Source organism: Sciurus vulgaris (assembly GCF_902686455.1).
Source record: "Sciurus vulgaris genome assembly, chromosome: 12".
Taxonomy (NCBI): domain Eukaryota; kingdom Metazoa; phylum Chordata; class Mammalia; order Rodentia; family Sciuridae; genus Sciurus; species Sciurus vulgaris.
The window spans coordinates 64,212,362-64,232,412 of NC_136473.1; the positions used below are offsets into that span (position 1 = coordinate 64,212,362).

Below are 20,051 nucleotides of genomic sequence, written 5' to 3' on the forward strand. Positions count from 1 at the left end.
CTCAGTGCTTATTTCCAACTTATTGCAACTTCTATGTGCAGGTCCTGGGTTCTGGTTCATAATCACCCAAACTTTGATAGAATGTGTTGTCTTCTTCCTGCCCATCACATTTCTCCTCAATTTTAAGCAGCCACAGCTGTGCTATTCACATACCCATTCACACATTCTTTCAGAGAATCCAAGCAATTAGAAATAAAGAAGAAAAACAAAGTTCCAAATGCTCCTAAAACCTTTAACAAAGATTATTAGGCACAATTTGGGGCCTATGCTAAAAATAAAATTAAAAAAAAAAGTTCACATAAAGGACCTAAAGCTTTGTATCCCATTAGTGGCAGGCATGTTTTCTGAGATTAAATAAAAACCTCAACCATGAAAAAATGGTGTACCAATTATGATCCTGATCTTTTTGAAGGTGAACCCAGGCCCTGAGAATGCATTAGAAATCTTTAAGAAAATTAAAAGCTGAGATCCAGGATGGCGGACTAGAGGGAGGCTGCATTCCTTGTCACTCCGTAACTCCGGTTTCAAGCAGAGGATATCTGTTTCTTGGTGAGGCAGTTTTGCTGCTTATCGATCCCCTGCTGTTTACCCCATATGTCTGCTGTGATCACCTGCAGTCTGCCAGCATATCAACACCTTTTTTGAGTGCAGATTGCTCACTGTCAGGTGTCTATCATCTGCCATTTGCCTGCTTCTGGCCAGTCCATTGCCTGCCTTACACCTATCCATCACCCAACGCACGAGGTTCACCTCCCAATCATCCGACAACAGTCAACAAACTGATCTCCAACCGCCAGTGGAGCACCAGCTGCCTACTGTTGCCTGGAAGTTCACTGTTACAGTACCTGCAGGTTTGATTCACGTGGCTGCTGCCATTTCCAGACAACAGCCAGGCCCCATAGGACCCCCAGCCAGACTGACTCAGACCTGTCTCCAGGATCCCTCAGCCCAACCGATCACTCCCTGCCTCCGAGGCCCTCACATCGACTGACTGCTCCCTGCCTCCAGGACCCCAGTCCAACTGACTGCACCCAATCACTAGGACCCCAGACTGACTGATTGCACCCGGCCTCCAGGATCCCGCAACCACACCAAACACACCCGACCTCCAGGACCCCTGCCTGACCAACCACACCCCACCTCCAGGACCTCCAGCTGACCACGTCCACACCGTGAGCTGCAGCTCCCCATTTGCCAACACATTTGGAAGCCAGAGCGGCCATCTTGGATAATCCTGGAAGCCATAGCTCCGATCTTTAGGTAGGGCAAATCCCATCCTGAGACACCTGCTGGAGACTTGAAGTTCACTGTCAGGTACCTCTCATGCATCAGGCTACTGAATACTGGGAGGTTTCATTAGTATATGACTGTTAGACTGTAGATTTTCTTTCTTTTCCTTATTGAACAATTTTAAGTTTTTATTTCTTTACTTTTTTTGCTCTCTTATCCTTCTGTATACCTGTTCCCTCAGAGTCTCTTTCTCCCTTTTTGCATGCTAACATCCAATTTCTTTTGATTACACTCTCACCCTTTCTATTATCTAGAACTTCTGTATATTCTTTTCTTATCCCATTGACAGCTACATTCTACATTTCTCTGCATCCTCTTTGTCCTCCATTAGAAACTGCAAACCTTATTGTAAATCTGTTTGTTATACTGAAGATAATATTTAAACTCATTCTGTTTATTATGACAATATTGTTATTGTCCTCATAGGGACTATTTGGTCTAGGATCACATAGTGTCTGAATTGGGCACTGCTAATATTGATCTCCTCTTAAAGAAAAGGTTTTGGAAACCTATAGGGTCACTATAAGCCTATAGGAGGGAATCTGCAATACCCCAGATCTGCACTGCTAGAGAGGAAGAGATGTGAACAACATGAAAAAAACGAGGGAAGAAAATGATCCAAACAAATCTAAATTCTATATTAATAGAATCCAGTGACAGTATGTTAGAAGAAATGTCAGAAAAGGACTTCAGATTATACATGATTAAGATGATTTGCAAAGCAAAGGATGAGATAAGAGAGCAAATGCAGGCAATGAATGATAATACCAATAAGCTGAAAGATCAACTACAGGAAGCAAAAGATCATTTCAACAAAGAGATAGAGATTCTCAGAAAAAAATCAAATGGAAATCCTTGAAATGAGGGAAACAATAAACCAAATAAAAAACTCAATGGAAAGCATCACCAAAAGACTAGACCACTTGGAAGACAGAACCTCAAACAATGAAGACAAAATATTTAATCTTGAAAATAAAGTTGCCCAAACAGAGAAGATGGTAAGAAATCATGAACAGAATCTCCAAGAAGTATGGGACATCATGAAAAGACCAAATTTAAGAATTATTGGGATTGAGGAAGTCACAGAGATACAAACCAAAGGAATGAATAACCTATTCAATGAAATAATATCAGAAAATTTCCCAAACCTGAAGAATGAAATGGAAAATCAAATACAAGAGGCTTACAGAACACCAAATGCACAAAATCACAACAGATCCACACCAAGGCACATTATAATGAAAATGCCTAACTTTCAAAATAAAGATAGGATTTTGAAGTCCACAAGAGAAAAGCATCAGATTACATATAGGGGGAGACTAATACGGATAGCAGCAGACTTCTCAACACAGACTCTAAAAGCTAGAAGGGCCTGGAACAACATATTTCAAGCTCTGAAAGAACATGGTTGCCAACCAAGAATCCTATACCCAGCAAAACTAACCTCCAGATTTGAAGATGAAATAAAATCCTTCCATGATAAACAAAAGTTAAAAGAATTTACAAATAGAAAGCCTGCGCTATAGAATGTTCTCAGCAAAATATTCCATGAGGAGGAAATGAAAAACAACAATGTAGGTCAGCAAAGAGAGGAACTACCTTAGAGAAAAACCACTCAAAAGAGAAACCAAGCCAAGTTAAAAACCAAAAATAAGCCCAAATTGACTGGGAATACAAATCATATCTCAATAATAACCCTGAACATTAATGGCCTAAACTCATCAATCAAAAAACACAGACTGGCAGAATGGATTAAAAATAAAGACCCAACAATATGCTGCCTGCAAGAGACACATCTCATAGAAAAAGACATCCACAGACTAAAGGTGAAAGGATGGGAAAAAAACCACCACACACATGGACTCAGTAAAAAAGCGGGGGTTTCCATCCTTATCTCAGATAAAGTGGACTTCAAGCCAAAGTTAGTCAGAAGGGATAAAGAAGGACATTTCATACTGCTTAAGGGAACCATAAATCAGCAAGACATAATGATAGTAAATATTTATGCCCCAAGCAATGGTGCATCCCTGTACATCGAACAAATCCTTCTCAAATTCAGGAATCAAATAGACCACAACACAATAATTCTGGGTGACTTTAACTCACCGCTGTCACCACTAGATAGATCTTCCAAACAGAAACCAACCAAAGAAACCATAGAACTCAATAACACAATCAATATCCTAGACTTAATAGACATATATAGAATATTACATCCATCAACGAGCAGGTTCACTTTCTTCTCAGCAGCACATGGAACCTTCTCAAAAATAGACCATATGTTATGCCACAAAGCAGCCCTTAGGAAATGCAAAAAAATAGAGATACTGCCTTGTGTCTATCAGATCATAATGGACTGAGAGTAGAAATCAATGACAAAATAAAAAACAGAAATTACTCCAACACCTGGAGACTAAATAACATGCTATTGAATGAAACATGGATAACAAAAAACATCAGGGAGGAGATAAAAAAATTCTTAGAGGTCAATGAGAATGATGATACAACATATCAAAATATCTGGGACACTATGAAAGTGCTACTAAGAGGAAAATTCATTGCATGGAGCACATTCCAGAAAAGAATGAAAAGTCAACAACTAAATGACCTAACATTACAGCTCAAAGCCCTAGAAAAAGAAGAACAGAATAACAGCAAAAGTAGAAGACAGGAAATAATAAAATCAGAGCTGAAATCAATGAAATTGAAACAAAAGAAACAATTCAAAAAATTGACAAAACAAAAAGTTGGTTCTTTGAAAAAGTAAACAAAATAGACAAACGCTTAGCCACACTAACAAAGAGAAGGAGAGAGAAAACTGAAATTACCTAAAATTCGTGATGAAAAAGGAAATATCACAACAGACACCACTGAGATACATAACATAATGAGAAGCTACTTCGAAAATCTGTATTCCAACAAAATAGAAACTACCAAAGACATTGACAAATTTCTAGAGACATATGCTCCTCCCAAACTGAACCAGGAGGACATACACAATTTAAACAGATCAATATCAAGCAATGAAATAGAAGAAGCCATTAAAAACCTACCATCCAAGAAAAGTCCAGGACCAGACGGATTCTCAGCCGAGTTCTACAAGACCTTCAAAGAAGAACTCATTCCAATACTTCTCAAAGTATTCCAGGAAATAGAAAAGGAGGGTACCTTACCAAACTCATTCTATGAAGCTAATATCACCCTCATACCCAAACAAGGAAAAGACACATCAAGGAAAGAAAATTTTAGACCAATATCCTTGATGAAGATAGATGCAAAGATCCTTAACAAAATATTGGCAAACTGTATCCAAAAACATATTAAGAAAATTGTGCACCATGATCAAGTGGGGTTCATCCCTGGAATGCAAGGATGGTTCAACATTCATAAATCAATAATCGTAATCCATCATGTCAATAGACTTAAGGATAAGAATCATATGGTTATTTCAATTGATGTAGAAAAAGCATTTGACAAAATACAACACCCCTTCATGCTCAAAACACTAGAAAAAATAGGGATAGTAGGAACATACGTGAACATTGTAAAGGCTATTTATGCTAAGCCCATGGCCAACATCATTCTTAATGGAGAAAAACTGAAACCATTCCCTTTAAAAACGGGAACAAGACAGGGATGTCCTCTTTCTCCACTTCTATTCAACATTGTCCTCGAAACTCTAGCCAGATTAATTAGGCAGACTAAAGAAATTAAAGGGATACGAATAGGAAAAGAGGAACTTAAGCTGTCACTATTTGCGGGTGACATGATTCTATATTTAGAGGATCCAAAAACCTCTTTCAGAAAACGTCTAGACATCATCAATGAATTCAGCAAAATAGCAGGCTATAAAATCAACATGCATAAATCTAAAGCATTTTTATACAGAAGCGATGAAACAGCTGAGAGGGAAATGAGGGAAACAACTCCTCAATAGCCTTTGCAATAGCCTCAAAAAAAATAAAATACTTGGGAATCAATCTAACCAAAGAGGTAAAAGATCTCTACAATGAAAACTACAAAACATTGAAGAAAGAAATTGAGGAAGACCTTAGAAGATGGAAAGATCTCCCATGTTCTTGGATAGGCAGAATTAATATTGTCAAAATGGCCATACTACCAAAAGTGCTATACAGATTCAATGCAATTCCAATTAAAATCCCAATGATGTACCTTACAGAAATAGAACAAGCAATCATGAAATTCGTCTGGACGAATAAGAAAACCAGAATAGCTAAAGCAATCCTTAGCAGGAAGAATGAAACAGGGGGTATCGCAATACCAGAACTTCAACTATTACAAAGCAGTAGTAACAAAAACAGCATGGTATTGGCACCAAAATAGACAGGTAGATCAATGGTACAGAATAGAGGACATGGACACAAACCCAAATAAATACAATTTTCTCATACTAGACAAATGTGCCAAAAATATGCAATGGAGAAAAGATAGCCTCTTCAACAAATGGTGCTGGCAAAACTGGAAATCCATATGCAACAGAATGAAACTAAATCCCTATCTCTCACCCTGCACAAAACTCAACTCACAATGGATCAAGGACCTTGAAATCAGACCAGAGACCCTGCATCTTATAGAAGAAAAAGTAGGTCCAAACCTTCAACTTGTTGGCTTAGGATCAGACTTCCTTAACAGGACTCCCATAGCACAAGAAATAAAAGCAAGAATCAATAACTGGGATACATTCAAACTAAATAGCTTTCTCTCAGCAAAGGAAACTACCAGCAATGTGAAGAGAGAGCCTACAGAGTGGGAGAAAATCTTTGCCACTCATACTTCATATAGAGCGCTAATTTCCAGAATATATAAAGAACTCAAAAAACTCTACATGAAGAATATAAATAATCCAATCAAAAAATGGGCTAAGGATATGAACAGACACTTCACAGAAGAAGATCTACAAGCAATCAACAAACATATGAAAAAATGTTCACCATCTCTAGTAAGAGGAGAAATGCAAATCAAAACTACCCTAAGATTCCATCTAACCCCAATTAGAATGGCGATTATCAAGAATACAAGCAACAATAGGTGTTGGAGAGGATGTGGGGAAAAAGGTACACTCATACATTGCTGGAGGAGCTGCAAATTAGTGCAGCCACTCTGGAAAGCAGTGTGGAGATTCCTTAGAAAACTTGGAATGGACCTACCATTTTACCCAGCTATCCCACTCCTTGGCCTATACCCAAAGGACTTAAAATCAGCATACTACAGTGATGCAGCCACATCAATGTTCACAGCTGCTCAATTTACAATAGCCAGATTGTGGAACCAACCTAGATGCCCTTCAATTGATGAATGGATAAAGAAACTGTGGTATATATATATACAATGGAATATTACTCAGCTATAAAGAATAATAAAATTATGGCATTTTCAGGCAAATGGATGAAATTGGAGAATATCATGTTAAGTGAGATAAGCCAATCTCAAGAAAACAAAGGACAAATGATCCCCCTGATAAGCGGATGATGACACACAATGGGGGGTTGGAGGGGGGCAAGACTGGAGGAAGGAGGGACTCTATAGAGGGAAAGGAGGGGTGAGAGGGGTGGGGTGGGAGGGAAAAAAATAACAATGAATCAAACATCATTACCCTATGTAGATGTATGATTATGCAAATGGTATGCTGTTACTCCATGTACAAACAGAAACAACATGTATCCCATTTGTTTACAATAAAAATAAATGAGTAAAAAAATAAATAAAGAAAAAGAAAAAAGAAAAAAGAAGAATATTAAAAGCTGTGATTATACTCTTCCACAAGGAAATAAACCCGAGTCCATGGTTGTTTGGGATCTTTGCTGAAAGAGTGTACACTAGTTTGGTTTCTCTAAGCATTCCCAATTAGCTTTATTTATTTATTTATTTATTTTTCTTTTTTGGCAAGAAGTCTTTGTTTAGTCTTTGGGCCTTTTGTAAAAAAGTTTTGTAAAAAAGTTTCCACATAATTCCAAATGAATTCAACACTAAATTTTAAATAAAATAAACTACAAGAACCTATGGGTAAATATTCAACCATGCCAAAGAAACATGAACCAGAATGGACAAGTAGGGAATACAAATTGCAACAGCGCTCTTTAAAAGTTTACCTCATGCAATTAAAACTGCAAATCAAACTAACAAGAAATCATCACTTTCATCCATAAAAATGCCACAATGTTTCTAAGCATAATGATTAGAATGCAATTAGATAAGTTCATAAACTGATGCTTAATAAGTTTGTAAAACTTTTCTGCAAACCAACTTAGCAACATGTATCAAAAAATCAGCAGGATCCATCCTCTTGTTCCGACCAAAACCACAACTAGCAGTTTTTCCCTAAGGAAATAAAAAAAGATATAAACAAATTGTTATGCCAAGATATTCCTCACATTTTTCTTCATACCTGGAAAAAAATGGGAAACCATTTAAATGTTTAAACATGGGGACATGTTTAAATGCTTTAGAGAACACCCACAGAATAAAACAGTATGCTCACGTGAAAAATGGCATTTTTCGAAGATTTTTTTTAATGATATGAAAAAATATTCAACATGTCAAATTAAGTATATAAACAGAACTCAAGACTCTGGTTTTATTATATTATGTCAATTTGGTTTTAAAAGTAGTAGCCAAAGAAAGAAAAGGTGCCAAAATATTAATTATGGTTATCTCATGGAGTTTTTGTTTTCCTCCTCTTTTGGGGGCATTTTCCAATTTCCCAAGAAAAAATGTGTATTTTATAATGAGAAAAGCCATAAAATAAAAAATACTGCTATGTTTTAAGACTAAAATATTATAGAAGCTATATCAGTACTGCATTTTATGAACTTTTCAGAATCCTCAGACATTTTTCAGCTGTTTTTTTGACATGGTATTGACAGACTGTAGACTACACTTAGCATTAACATTGCATTTGAGTTTTAAATGCAGAAACTTTAATAGAAAATATGCCAAAACTGAGTATAATTGAAGAGGATGATTGAAGCAAACTTTTAATTTTCCCACAGTGGGATGAAACACTCTAGATATGATCTCTTAGCAACAAATCCAGTTTTCCCAGGATGATTGCATCCTTGCAGCCCTTTGATGTTGAGAAAACGACATCTATACAGAGGACTCTCCTGGACTGAATCTTCACCCCAACTCTGACACTGACCACTGGGAAGTTAATGTCAGATCACTTTTCTGGTTGCAGCTGTTCTTTTCTTTTTTTAGAACTTTCATTCATTAGAACTAAACATCATAGTTCTAATACAATATTGTATTATTGTGGTCATTTGCAACTTCTTTCTGAACTCAGCTTTGCAAGGTATCCAAATTTTTCAAACCAAGTAAGGAGAGTCTTATGACAATATATGGCCTTTTCCAGGACCCTCTCTCCACCCACTTCCACACCATTCCTGTCCATGATCTATTTGGTAGTGTTATTCTTCTCTTGGTGACACATTAATATGTCTTTGCTCCCATTGTTTTCTAAATGGAACTTTCATATCTCTCAACCCAACACAAGCTTCTATCTCCATGTTTCTCCTATTAGCTTTTCCTGGTGCTGAGGACTTAGCCCTGCCTAAAGTACATCTACAATCAATGGTTAATTATTAATAACATTTTTTTAGGATCCCCTCCCTTGTTTACATTTTCTCAAAATTGTATGAATACTTAGGCAGGGGTTAAGACCTGCCCTGTCCTTACCTGCATTTGAGCACTGCATTTGTGGCAGGTATTTTGATGGGCAGCAGCAGGTCCTTCATGGAGTCTGCATGCAGTGTTAGCATGTCACGGTCACAGGTCAGGGAAATCAGGACTAAACGAGGTTCCTGTCGAGCAGTAACCATGTTCCCATTCTCATTGATCACAAGCCAAAACCTAACATTTTCAAAACAGAAGATAAGTGTGGATCACTATGACAGGGAGTCAATCTCTACCGGAGCTGCAATTGTACATGGTCATTGTTGATTTTCTCCCTGTAAACCTGATGTGTTTGAATTTGCATGTGTCTGTCTGCCTGTAATCAACTCAGCAGCAAGAAAGACTGAGTCTATCAGCTAATTTCAAAGGAATAATTACTCAAGCATCCAAGGTAGTAGGCACAACATTTTGAGCTCCTTAATGGCACAAAAATCAAAGATGCTAATTACATTTTCATCTCATTTGTCATCTCAATTGTTGACCACTTGCATTAAACAAGCCCAAGGAGACAACAGGAATCTATTTCACTAAAAGATTAGAAGGGAATAAGGAAGTACTGTGCTGGCACCCAGTAAGCAATGGGATCTCAGTAATGTAAATAACAAGACCACTCCTTGTACTGTTCACAGTATGGGGAGTTCAGCTGAGCTCTTGCAGTTTACTTTGCCAATTCCACCCCTGATATTAAAAAAAAAAAAAAAAAAAAAACTTATGTTTTAATATTCAGTGCTGTTAATTATGCAAGTTGCTAAAAGGTCTATTGTCAATTCGGACAATATTTTTTTTTTCTGTCTTAGTACTCCTGGGTTTTAAGTACTTGCTAGAAAAAAGATACATGGAGAAATAAGAGCAATAGAAAGTACTATTTCCAGAAAAAGAGCAACACATTTTAGGTTCACTACCAAGGAAGCAAAACCTGCTGGTGTTTTCATCACTTCAGCATGCACTGATCAAGTGATTACAATTTCTGAAGTGAGTTTGTGCTTTGGGGGTCCCCAAACACAGGAAGAATATTTTAGGTCATTGAAAATATTTATTGCATCACCTCCAGCAGGATATCATGGTTGAACTATTCAATTAAAATAGGAAATATGGTCAGCATAAGCCCTTTTCCTAACTGCTTTTCAATCAGCCCTTCATCCTACGAAGTCTGAACCCTGCCCTGCCTCAAATCCTTGGGATAGCATATGAGTATTCTCTCTAGTAATTCTTCCTGGTAGTAACAACTGTTTGATCTTTCTAAAATGCAAGTCTGATCTTTGTACCCCCTCAACCAAAATCCCTCCATGGTTCCTACTTTCAGGATAAAACTCTAACTCTTAAGCAAAGCCTGCAAGTCCTTATAATCCAACTGCTTTCCCAGCTGTTCTTACTTCCTCATGCCTTTATAGACACTGATGTTTTCAAAATATGCTTTTAATGGCAGGAAACACATATGGCATAAATACCCATCATACTCCTACTTAGAGACCCAAAAGAATTGAAAGCAGGGCATCACACAGACATTTGCTCATGGTTGTTCATTGTAGCAATATTCCAATGCCACAAGGTATTAACAACTCCAGTCTCCATCAATGGGAAATAGATTTTTTAAAATGTGATTCTAAGCATTTTGACCATTCTAACTATTTTGAAGTACATAATTTAGTGGCATTAAATACATTCACAATGTTATGCAACTGTTTCCAAACCCTTTCACCATCCCAAACAGAAACTCTGTACCCACTAATGCAATAACTCTCCAATTCCCCCTCCCTCTCTCTTCAGTAACCTCCAATCCCTTTCTGACTCTATGACTATTCTAGATATTTCATGTAACTGGAATCATGCAATATTTGTGTTTTATGTCATGCTTATCTAAATTAGCATTATGTTTTCAATATTTACCAGTGTTACAGCATGTATCAGAACACTCTGTCATGGCTTGATTGATGCTCTAGTGGATGTATAAGGCACATTTCATTTATTCATCCATCCATTAATAGATACTTGGGTTTATTTCCACTTTTTGGCTATTGTGAGTAATGCTACCATGGACATTCAACATTCAATGTTGCTGAGAATATTCATCATGTTCTAGTCCCTATTTTCAATTCCTTTTGGTAAATATCTCAGAGTATGCCAGTCTTTCCCCCAGCATGTCCTTTCAAGCCCAGAATTTTTTTATTCCTTCATTCTAAAATATTCTTCTCCTATCTTACTTGCATGGAAAGTTCCTAATCATTTTCTAATTTTCAGCTTAAGACATTCCTTACTTTGTGAAGTCCTCAGGGTGCACCCCAGACATCTCCTTCCTGTGTTCCCTGGGACTTGTCACAACCCCCACTGAAACATGTGACACCTAGGACTATAAGTAAGTCTTTGTTGGTTTCTCTTGATCATACTTTTTGGGAGTGTATGATGGCAAATGTAAAGAATTTACCATAGTGTCTGGTACAAATGCCAGCTCTTGTCATCTGTTGTTATACAAGCTTAATAAATGTTTTCTGAATTGATACAGTAGAAAATGTACAATGCCTTTTGACTCTGGGGTCTACAAAAACAAATTAATTAAATTATTTCATCTTTCAGAGTCCACAGTACAAATAATGGGACATTTAGGGTTCTCAACTTTCTTCTTGCAGAACACAAGAGCTATGCACCTTTGCTTCAAGAAGAAGGTCCTGAATTGCCCTCTGGGGAGTTGGCAGGAGGAAGGTTACAGCCTCCTCTCAGCCCTGTATTACTTGCTGAAGCTCTGAGGCAGTTCTGGGAAGAAGTTTAAGTGCAGTCTTCCAATGAGGCCCAGAGTGGGCTTGAGGCCAGACCCAAAAGAGGACAAGGCTATTGGCTCTGAGATTTTGCAACCTTTGTTGAACTCCAGGAATCCATGCAGCTGTCACTATGCAGGGAATTAATAAAACCATGGTTCACAAAGACCCAGTGTGCTAATGAAAACAGGAGTCCTGCATCCCGCTGCTGTGTGACTATGAATCTCAGTTTCTTTATCTCCAAAAGAATGTTTGAGAAAATTGGAAAAATAAAATGCAACAGCATTTTTTTTTTCTTTTTTTGCAGGGCCAGGGATTGAACCAGAGTCTTGGGCTTGCAAGGCAAGCACTCTACCAACTGACCTATATCCCCAGCCCTTCAGCAGCATTTTTTAAGCTGCCAGAAGGTATTCAACTGCTGTCATAATTATGTGCTTGCCTTGGTGGGATCTTGGAGGACTGAGCTTTACAGTTCCAAGTTTCCCCCAAAATCTGAAGGTACAGTCACTAAAAATAAAGCGACCTGAACCAATCCCCTGAAGATACTAGGCGGAAATTTAAAAGTTTGCTTGTGATTTAGCAAACATCCAGGGATGGATACCACACCTCGAAAGGAGAACATAACAAAAAGCAGGAAACCCAGAAAACGTAGAGGCTCAGGGTCACAGACTCCCAGGATCTGCTGTTGTGGATGAGGTTATTAATATTATTTTCTCTCTCTCTCCCTCTCTCTCTCTCTCTCTCTCTCTCTCTCTCTCTCTCTCTCTCTCTCTCTCTCTCTCTCTCTCTCTCTCTCTCTTCTTTATCCCACTCCTCTCCCAGTTTCTTTTTTTTCTTTGTGTGGGAAGAAAGGACCTGTTAGCCGACTCTACAGACCTCCCCACCTGCCCTCGGCGTCTCAACCCGGGTCAGCGGCGCAGGGACTCTGCTAACCTGTCCCGCAGGTCACCGCAGCGCAGCCCCATCGCTGTGCATTCCGCCTCGCTCACCGACATCCCTCTGCAGGACTTGAACGGATAGATCCAGAGCTGCGCCACGGTGCCCACTTGCTGCTGCGGCCGACGCCTCCTGGGTCGCGCGCGGCGCCAGGCGACAGCCCCCAGCGCCACCGCGGCCAGACCCAGGGCAGCGACGCTGAACCATAGCCGAGGTTGCACGGGGAGGCCCAGGCGGGCCAGCGCCGAGGAGCCAGCTGAGCCCATGATCGGAGACGCGGGGTGCGGCGGAAACTCCCGGGTTGAAGGGCACCGGCGGCGGCGGGGCGGGGGCGCAGCGGAAGCCCCAAGCCGCTGGGAAAGTGAGGCCCTCGGCCGGGAGCCCAAAGGACTTGCAGCTCCTGAGCCTAACGGGCCAATCAGAGCAGCGCATTCTTGTTCTGGGAGCTGGAGTGGGAGGTAGTAGCTCAGCTTCCAGTTTTCACCCTGCCTTCCCGGTTTCCCGCTGCCTCTGGCTTCAGGGAAACGCGCCCTCTCCCATGTTCCCACAAGTGACTAGCTTATTTACATATTTGTGGGGTTGTTTACTTGACCTAAAATAGACAAAATTTGCAAAACAAAACGTGATTTTGAAATTGAGCGTACAACTGTTCGCTGCCACTTTCCCTGCAGGATGCCCAGGGCACCGGGAGCTTTCGGAGAGTGGGGATCTGAAGGTGAAGGGATGAGGCGGGACCAGGCAGGCGGTTGTCTGTGTTCGGCTCCGAGTGGCCAAGAATATCAGAGAGCGTCCTAAGACTCTCTCCCTGTACTTCTGCGAGCAGGAAGCCTCAGAACTGGAAGGGCACTCGCTAAGACCATGCAAGGCTGGGGTTCTGGCTAGGAAGGTTGGTACTAGGACAGGGCCTCCAAGGCTTCTTCCGCCTTGAGGACCGTGACCTCAGTTACTTTTCACTTACAAGCGAGGTCACTATTTTAATGCATTTTGTCCCATCCTCCCTGATATGGAACATCTATAGATACTTAAATTGAGCCACAAATATATCGCTAATGGTAATTTTGAAATATTATATTTTTAGAGGTCTAGTCTTTTTAAAAAATAGGTGAATGATTAAAGTCTGTGAGATATATTGATATATTCCACATATATAAAAATATGTAAAATATATGTAAGGATGGAATATATATATGTGATATATAAGCTCTTGATTATTATTTCCAAACTATTTTATGCACCTGTCAATTTTGTTGAAATAGTCACAGAATTGAAAACTTGGGACTTAATAAGTTAAACAACAAAGCCACCACTATCAGAGTGATTTAGGAGGCTGAGCTGTATTACAGATAAAAATTACTCTCACACTTATTAAAATGCTAAAGAAGGCTATTCAGGTTATCAGGTGTGTAGCTCAGTGGTAGAGTACTTGTATAGTTCGCCAGAGGTCCTGAGTTCCATGTGGACTGGGGATGAGTGTTCTAACAAGGGTATTACAACAGGGGATAGAGATTGGGGTCCACTCTGTATTAGAGCAAAGATACCTGGGGATTTATAGGAAAGGGGCATAGGGGTCATTAGCTAGTGAAATCATTCCCAGGAGACATCCAGGGGAGTGAGACTCTTGCTAAAACTAGTTTAAGATGCAGTTTCATGTCAGGGCAAGGTGAAAAATGAGGAGCCAATATCCAGAGTGATGAGCTATCAAGGGTCGGAGAATTCTATCTAGAGTGACTTAGCAAGATTCTTCCTAAGAACCTGGACTCCATAGACCTAGGAGGGGTGGGGTATTGAGGAGTGGAACCAAGATTGAAGCCTAATCAAGAAAGGGACTCAAAGTGAAGTTGGGTCAAGGAGTCTTTGTCAGGCTGAGGTAAACCACCAAGCCTGGGTCCAGAACAGTCCATGCAGATGGAAGGTGTCTGGGATCAGAGAAGAGAGAATTCTCAAATGGGAGTAGACTCTTTTCCCCTAGCAGATAACTCATTTCAGGGCCCTTCAGTAATCGGGAAGGATCCTTCTAGAATGTTGTTCCTCATCATAAATGTGTAAGTCCAAACAGATTCTATCCTATTCTTTTCTCTTCCAATCCTAGGTAACCCTTACCCTCTCCCCGCTCCTGTGAAATCTAGAAATTGTGTTCAAAGTACAGAAGTCACTGTTTCTACAGCTGTTGGGATGCATTAAATGCTCTAGACTCTTTTAGGGTTGGCTGGAGGGAAAAGGGACTTAGATAAATCTTTCCTACCCGAAAGAAGTGTGGATTGATAATAATGTGCCACTGAGGAACTGGGTGAGGTGTGACCCATCTCAGTATGACACAGGACTTGTGTTCTCCATAGAAAGACAGTTCAGAGGCACTGACTCCTCTGTGTTTCTGTTTATCTCCTTCCTTAATCTCTTTGGAAAGTTAAAAGGAAAAATATGACTTTTTTATTTTAATAGTTTACTTTAAAGTTAGCAAGACTTTCTCATTTCATCATTTCCAAAAATGTACCAGTGGGACAGCTCACTTACCACACCTCACAGGGTGCCAGGGATGAAGGTTAACTTCAGTCCCAGAACCTATGGAAGGAAAAAAAAAAAATGCAGAAGGACAAAAACTGCTGCTCCTTATTTACCACTAAGAAGTGTCTTCACAGACCCTGACTGTCACACCTCAGTCCAGCCATCTGTTTACCTGCAGTTCCTGATGCCCAGACCCACCAGTGACAGGAGGTAATGTCTGTGGAGTCAGAGCATGTCTCTGGAGGCCATCAGAAAGGGTCAAGAAAAGTGAATGGCAGTGACTGTAGTTCTGAGATATAGTCAAAAAAGCCCTGAAGACTCAGAAATGCCAAAGACAAAGTAGGACTGAGATTCACATTTATTAATCATAAAGAAACCAGAAGATTATAAGTGGGTTAATCATATATTACTTCACTGAGTATTTTTTGCTTAGTCATCAAAACAGTTCATTTTTCTTTGTTGTAAAAAATACATATATATTTCTAAAAATGTATCTGTCCATGCTTTCTTCTTTCCATTCATAGCCTCAAAAATCCCATTTTCTTTTATAGTCCCTTCTCCTCTTTATCTTCCTGGAAATTCCATGTGGTATATTGGCAGATGCAAATTATTTTTATATGGCTTAACACAGGCATAATCAAATATAAAATTGAAGTCTGTAAAATAATTTCTATACTCAAATATGACCCTGATTCCACAACGATAGGGTAAAAACAAACAAATGAATGAAACATCAATAGGGCTCAAGAGCCAGATCAAGACCAACTGTTAGGCATTTGTGACCATGTTAACATGTAAAGGTGTACCAGGAAATGATTTGTTGTTTGCATTTGTCCTAAAATAAAGAATGATAGGCAATAAAATGCACACATTTAAAATTTTTTTCTTGGAGTTTTTTTTTTTTTTTTTTTTTTTAGCTGACTTTAAACTTTCTTAAACTCATCAGTATTAGAGTCAGGTATTAGAAAATGTGACAGTTCTGGTAACATTCAAAATAATTTTATAGACAATTTTATTTCAAAGGTTTTCATTACCTAAAATTTATATACCTTTGTATTCCCAAATTACCTCCAAATATTTTCCTTGCATTAACTCAGAGCACACATAACTCTGAAACGTCAAAAATAGAGACTCAATTCCAGGAGAAAGATGGTTCAAGGCTGGGTAATAGGGATTCACTGAGGTATTGTTGCAGCTGTTGGTAAAATCCTGATCAATGCCTCTTGGATGCTAAAGCTGAATAAATAACAAGAAATTTTGGTTATTTCGTTATTTAGTCTACTGATCAAAAATAATTCAAACACTCACAAAACAGTCAATTAAAACCTCAATAAAGGTTACAATGCAGGAAATATAAACTATGTTGTGCCCAAGGTACCATAATAGAATAAAGTAACCCGTTAATATTTAGTTCTGTGTATATACCGCACGTTGGTTCCATGGCTTGGCTATTGTGAATTGAGCTGCTATAAACATTAATGTAGCTGCATCACTGTAGTATGCTGATTTTATGTCCTTTGGATATAAACTGAGGCATGGGATGAAATACATTCTACTGTCATATATGTCTAAAAACTACAAATAATAATAATAATAATAATAATAAAGAGACTCAGTTCTGGAAAGGGCCCAGAGCAAGAGATCTTTCTTACATGATGCTATGGGTAGAGTGTGTTCTCCAAGTGTTCCTATGTTGGAGGTAAGGTTCCCAGTGTAGTGATGTAACAGGTAAAGGAACCTTTAAGAGGCAGGGCTACTAGGAAGTGGTTAGGTCATTAAGGGGAGTGTCCTTGAAGAACCTTGAGGTAATTCTTATGGAATACCAGTTTGTTCCCCAAGAGTAAGTTATTAATAAGCAAGCAAGACTGGCCCTTCCTACTCTCTGGCTTCTTGTCTTACCATGTGATCTTCTGTACATGTTCCTGCCATGATACCATCCACATGTTGTGACATAATCAAGGAGACCCTTACCAGAGGCCAAACTGAGGGGACCACCCAATCTTGCACTTTCAGCCTTCTAAACTGAGCTAAAGAAACCTCTCTTCATTATAAAATATCCAGGATATTTTGTTATAGCAACAGAAAATATAGTAATCATACAACATGTGGGGAGCACAGAATGGAAATAACCCCTGGGAAAACAATTGGTCAAGATGCTAAATAATATGCCTCTACCCCATGGGCCAATAATTTCATTTTTAGAAATCCAAATTACAGGACAATCCTTTAATTTTAAAATGCTCTTCCTACTGAGATATCCAGATAATATTATTTATAACAAAAGTTGACACAATCCAAGTGTCAAATACTGAAAAATTGTTTTTAAAGAGTGTCCTACATTTATAGCATAAAACCATCAAAGATGGTATTCGAATAGATTGAAGAGCTATGACAGTGCTCATAAATCACAGATATATGTTACGACATATAATATATATATAATGACTACATAAAAAAAATTCCTACTAGAATGAAGTTTATAAATAGTGACCAAAGGTGATTTCTTTATTTTACTTTTCTGGTATTTTATAAATTTGTCATGGTGAACATGTGCTACCATTATAATAAAACACATAAACTTTACTTAAATTTTAAGTAGATAGACAACTCAAGTAACATGTATTGAGTGCATGTATTAACTTATTTTGCTTTGTAAGGCTTTAGACTGTCTTTTCACTTATCCAATAAAGCAGGTCCTCCAGTATGCAGAAACTATAGTTGACTTGCACTTAAAACAAATAAGCAACACTGTTGTTATTTTTATCTTCAGTATGAAAGGCATTCTGGGAAGCTGAGAAATTGGAGGTCATTTGATTCTTGCCTCCCCCTCCATTGCAAGACAGCATCTGATTCGGTGAATCTGTGACCAAGTCACCTTGAGGACCTCCAACTGTTAAGGGGATTGGGCAGGTCTGTGACCAAGTGACATGGAGGACCTCTAATTGTTAGGTCTCTTAGAAACCACTTGACTCAGGCTTTGATCCAGGTCCAGTCAATCATTGCTGGAACAACAAGACAATGAATCAGTTCCACTGATGTTAGATGGCTCAGGTTTGGGTTCACTCTCCCTGCAAATGGGGGGCTTCAGAAATGGTAGGCACTTAGAAATTTCAATTTTCTTTCTAGTATTCACTGCATTTCATCAAATTCAAGATACACCAAATGTAAGTTATACCATGATTTTATGCATCATGAAGATTTTTTTAAAGGTATTCTGAATGCTAAAGATGTTAAAACAGGCATCTTAGAGCTGATGAAATATGGTTAGAGTTATGGTTACTTAAATACCTCCTCATAATAGGTAGCCAATTAACAGTTTATTTCCTTTTTTTGCCCACCTCAAGGGCAAAGCCTGTCTCAACTTTATACCCACTACAGCACCTCAGACTCAGCCAAGATGCAATGATGACAATAAAAATCATAGTTATTATTTACTGAGCACTATGTGCCTGCTGCAATGCTGTAACTTTATATGAATTAATGCTCAAAGTAACTTTTATTGGTTGTTTTGGTGAGAACTAGCATTATTCTCTCTTTGCAGAAAAGGGTATTGATACTTAGTTTAAATTCAAACAAGTCAGAAGACACTAGAACTAAAAATTCAAGACTGTTTGATGTCAAATCTAGACTGTCTGAACCACCATTGTATATCATCAATTAGGTGGGGGGATATCAATACTCTGTAGTGAGAAGTTCAGGCCAGAATTAAAGAGAAAGGTGGTCAAGGGGTTTAGAGATGAAGTGACTTTAAGAAGCGGGTCATAGATTTTAATGAAAGGAGTTAATTCAATACTTCAGTGTGAGGTCTTTCAACTGACTTTTCACTCCTATAATTTGAGGGTCAGGCATATACCTCCAGGATTCAGGGTTTTTCTGGTCCAATGAAATCAATGTGAGCACATTATTCTCTACATCATGTTTCAGGATGCAGTCACCTTCAGGTACTGATTTTTTTTTTTTCCAAACTCAAACTACATTTTAAAAATGTATTTGATAAAAAAACATTTGATTTAAATATTTTCCCAATTTGATTTTGAATAATTTACACATTTCCCCTTCACTTTTCTGAGGCAGAAAAAATAAATACCTAACTCTGGAGAATGGCTCACTTTCACTTCCTTATTCCTTAAGGATCTTCCTTAATGAACTGGGAACATACACCTGTCTCTGCCAGGTTTCCTCCATCAGCATTTTATAATTGAATGGGAAGGAGAGATGGAGAAAGCTCGGCAGAAGTACACACAATACTGAGGGGAACAGAAATGAAGGGCATTTTCTAATTCCAAAGACCAGAACATAAAACATTCTCCCAAGAATCAAAGGAGCATAATGAAAAAAAATATTGTATTAAAAAAAAAAAAAATCCAGCGTTGGCTTTGAGACACTGAGTTCTAGGAGCAAAACTGACCTTTCACTATGTTAGCCCAGTAGATCCATCACTCTACCATCTGATACACAGGGTCACCAACTTTCAGGTTTCCAATTTTTTCCACTGAATAATAAATTCCAAAAAGTGGGGATGACTTGTATATTTGTTTCTCAGATGGATCACACAGGCGGTAGCTGAAAGAAGCAAAAAATCCTCATCAGGCATAAAAAGGAAACAACAATCTAGGTGCTCTCCATAGAGTACAAGGTTTCACTCGGGTTATTTATCATCAATAGCAGAGCCTTTTTCTAAAATGGTGACAGAGAAGTCTGCGGCTAATTAGTGCAAGGAATCCTGGTTCTTTTTAGAAGTATCCTGAGTGTCTGAACAATTTTTTCATGCCTTCAGTTTGAGGCTAAAAAAAAAAAAAAATACTTACACATGTAAGCATAATATAAATACTTTGCTTACACGGGTACCTTCAACTTTATAACTCACTGTAACAAATGCTT

The 20,051-nt window shown here is 38.6% G+C and overlaps 2 protein-coding genes across 4 annotated transcripts in view; both read right to left on the reverse strand.

Moving 5' to 3' along the window:
* Window positions 1–15,211, reverse strand: part of MTARC1 (mitochondrial amidoxime reducing component 1) — a 33,335-nt gene extending 18,124 nt beyond the window's left edge. The window contains exons 1-2 of one of the 2 annotated variants that reach the window (XM_079106816.1): window positions 12,666–15,211; window positions 8,986–9,159 (exon numbers count right to left, since the gene is read on the reverse strand). In XM_079106816.1, the coding sequence (XP_078962942.1) occupies window positions 8,986–9,159; window positions 12,666–12,934 (443 nt within the window). In that variant the 5' untranslated portion in view covers window positions 12,935–15,211. The remainder of the gene's footprint in view (window positions 1–8,985; window positions 9,160–12,665) is intronic. The other variant, XM_079106815.1, reaches the window with a different exon arrangement.
* Window positions 15,212–15,510: 299 nt separating this feature from the next.
* The window catches only part of MTARC2 (mitochondrial amidoxime reducing component 2), a 35,713-nt gene continuing 31,172 nt past the window's right edge, over window positions 15,511–20,051 (reverse strand). The window contains exons 7-8 of one of the 2 annotated variants that reach the window (XM_079106814.1): window positions 19,616–19,733; window positions 15,511–16,406 (exon numbers count right to left, since the gene is read on the reverse strand). In XM_079106814.1, the coding sequence (XP_078962940.1) occupies window positions 16,401–16,406; window positions 19,616–19,733 (124 nt within the window). In that variant the 3' untranslated portion in view covers window positions 15,511–16,400. Of the gene's footprint in view, window positions 16,407–19,578; window positions 19,734–20,051 lie in introns of both variants that reach the window. The other variant, XM_079106813.1, reaches the window with a different exon arrangement.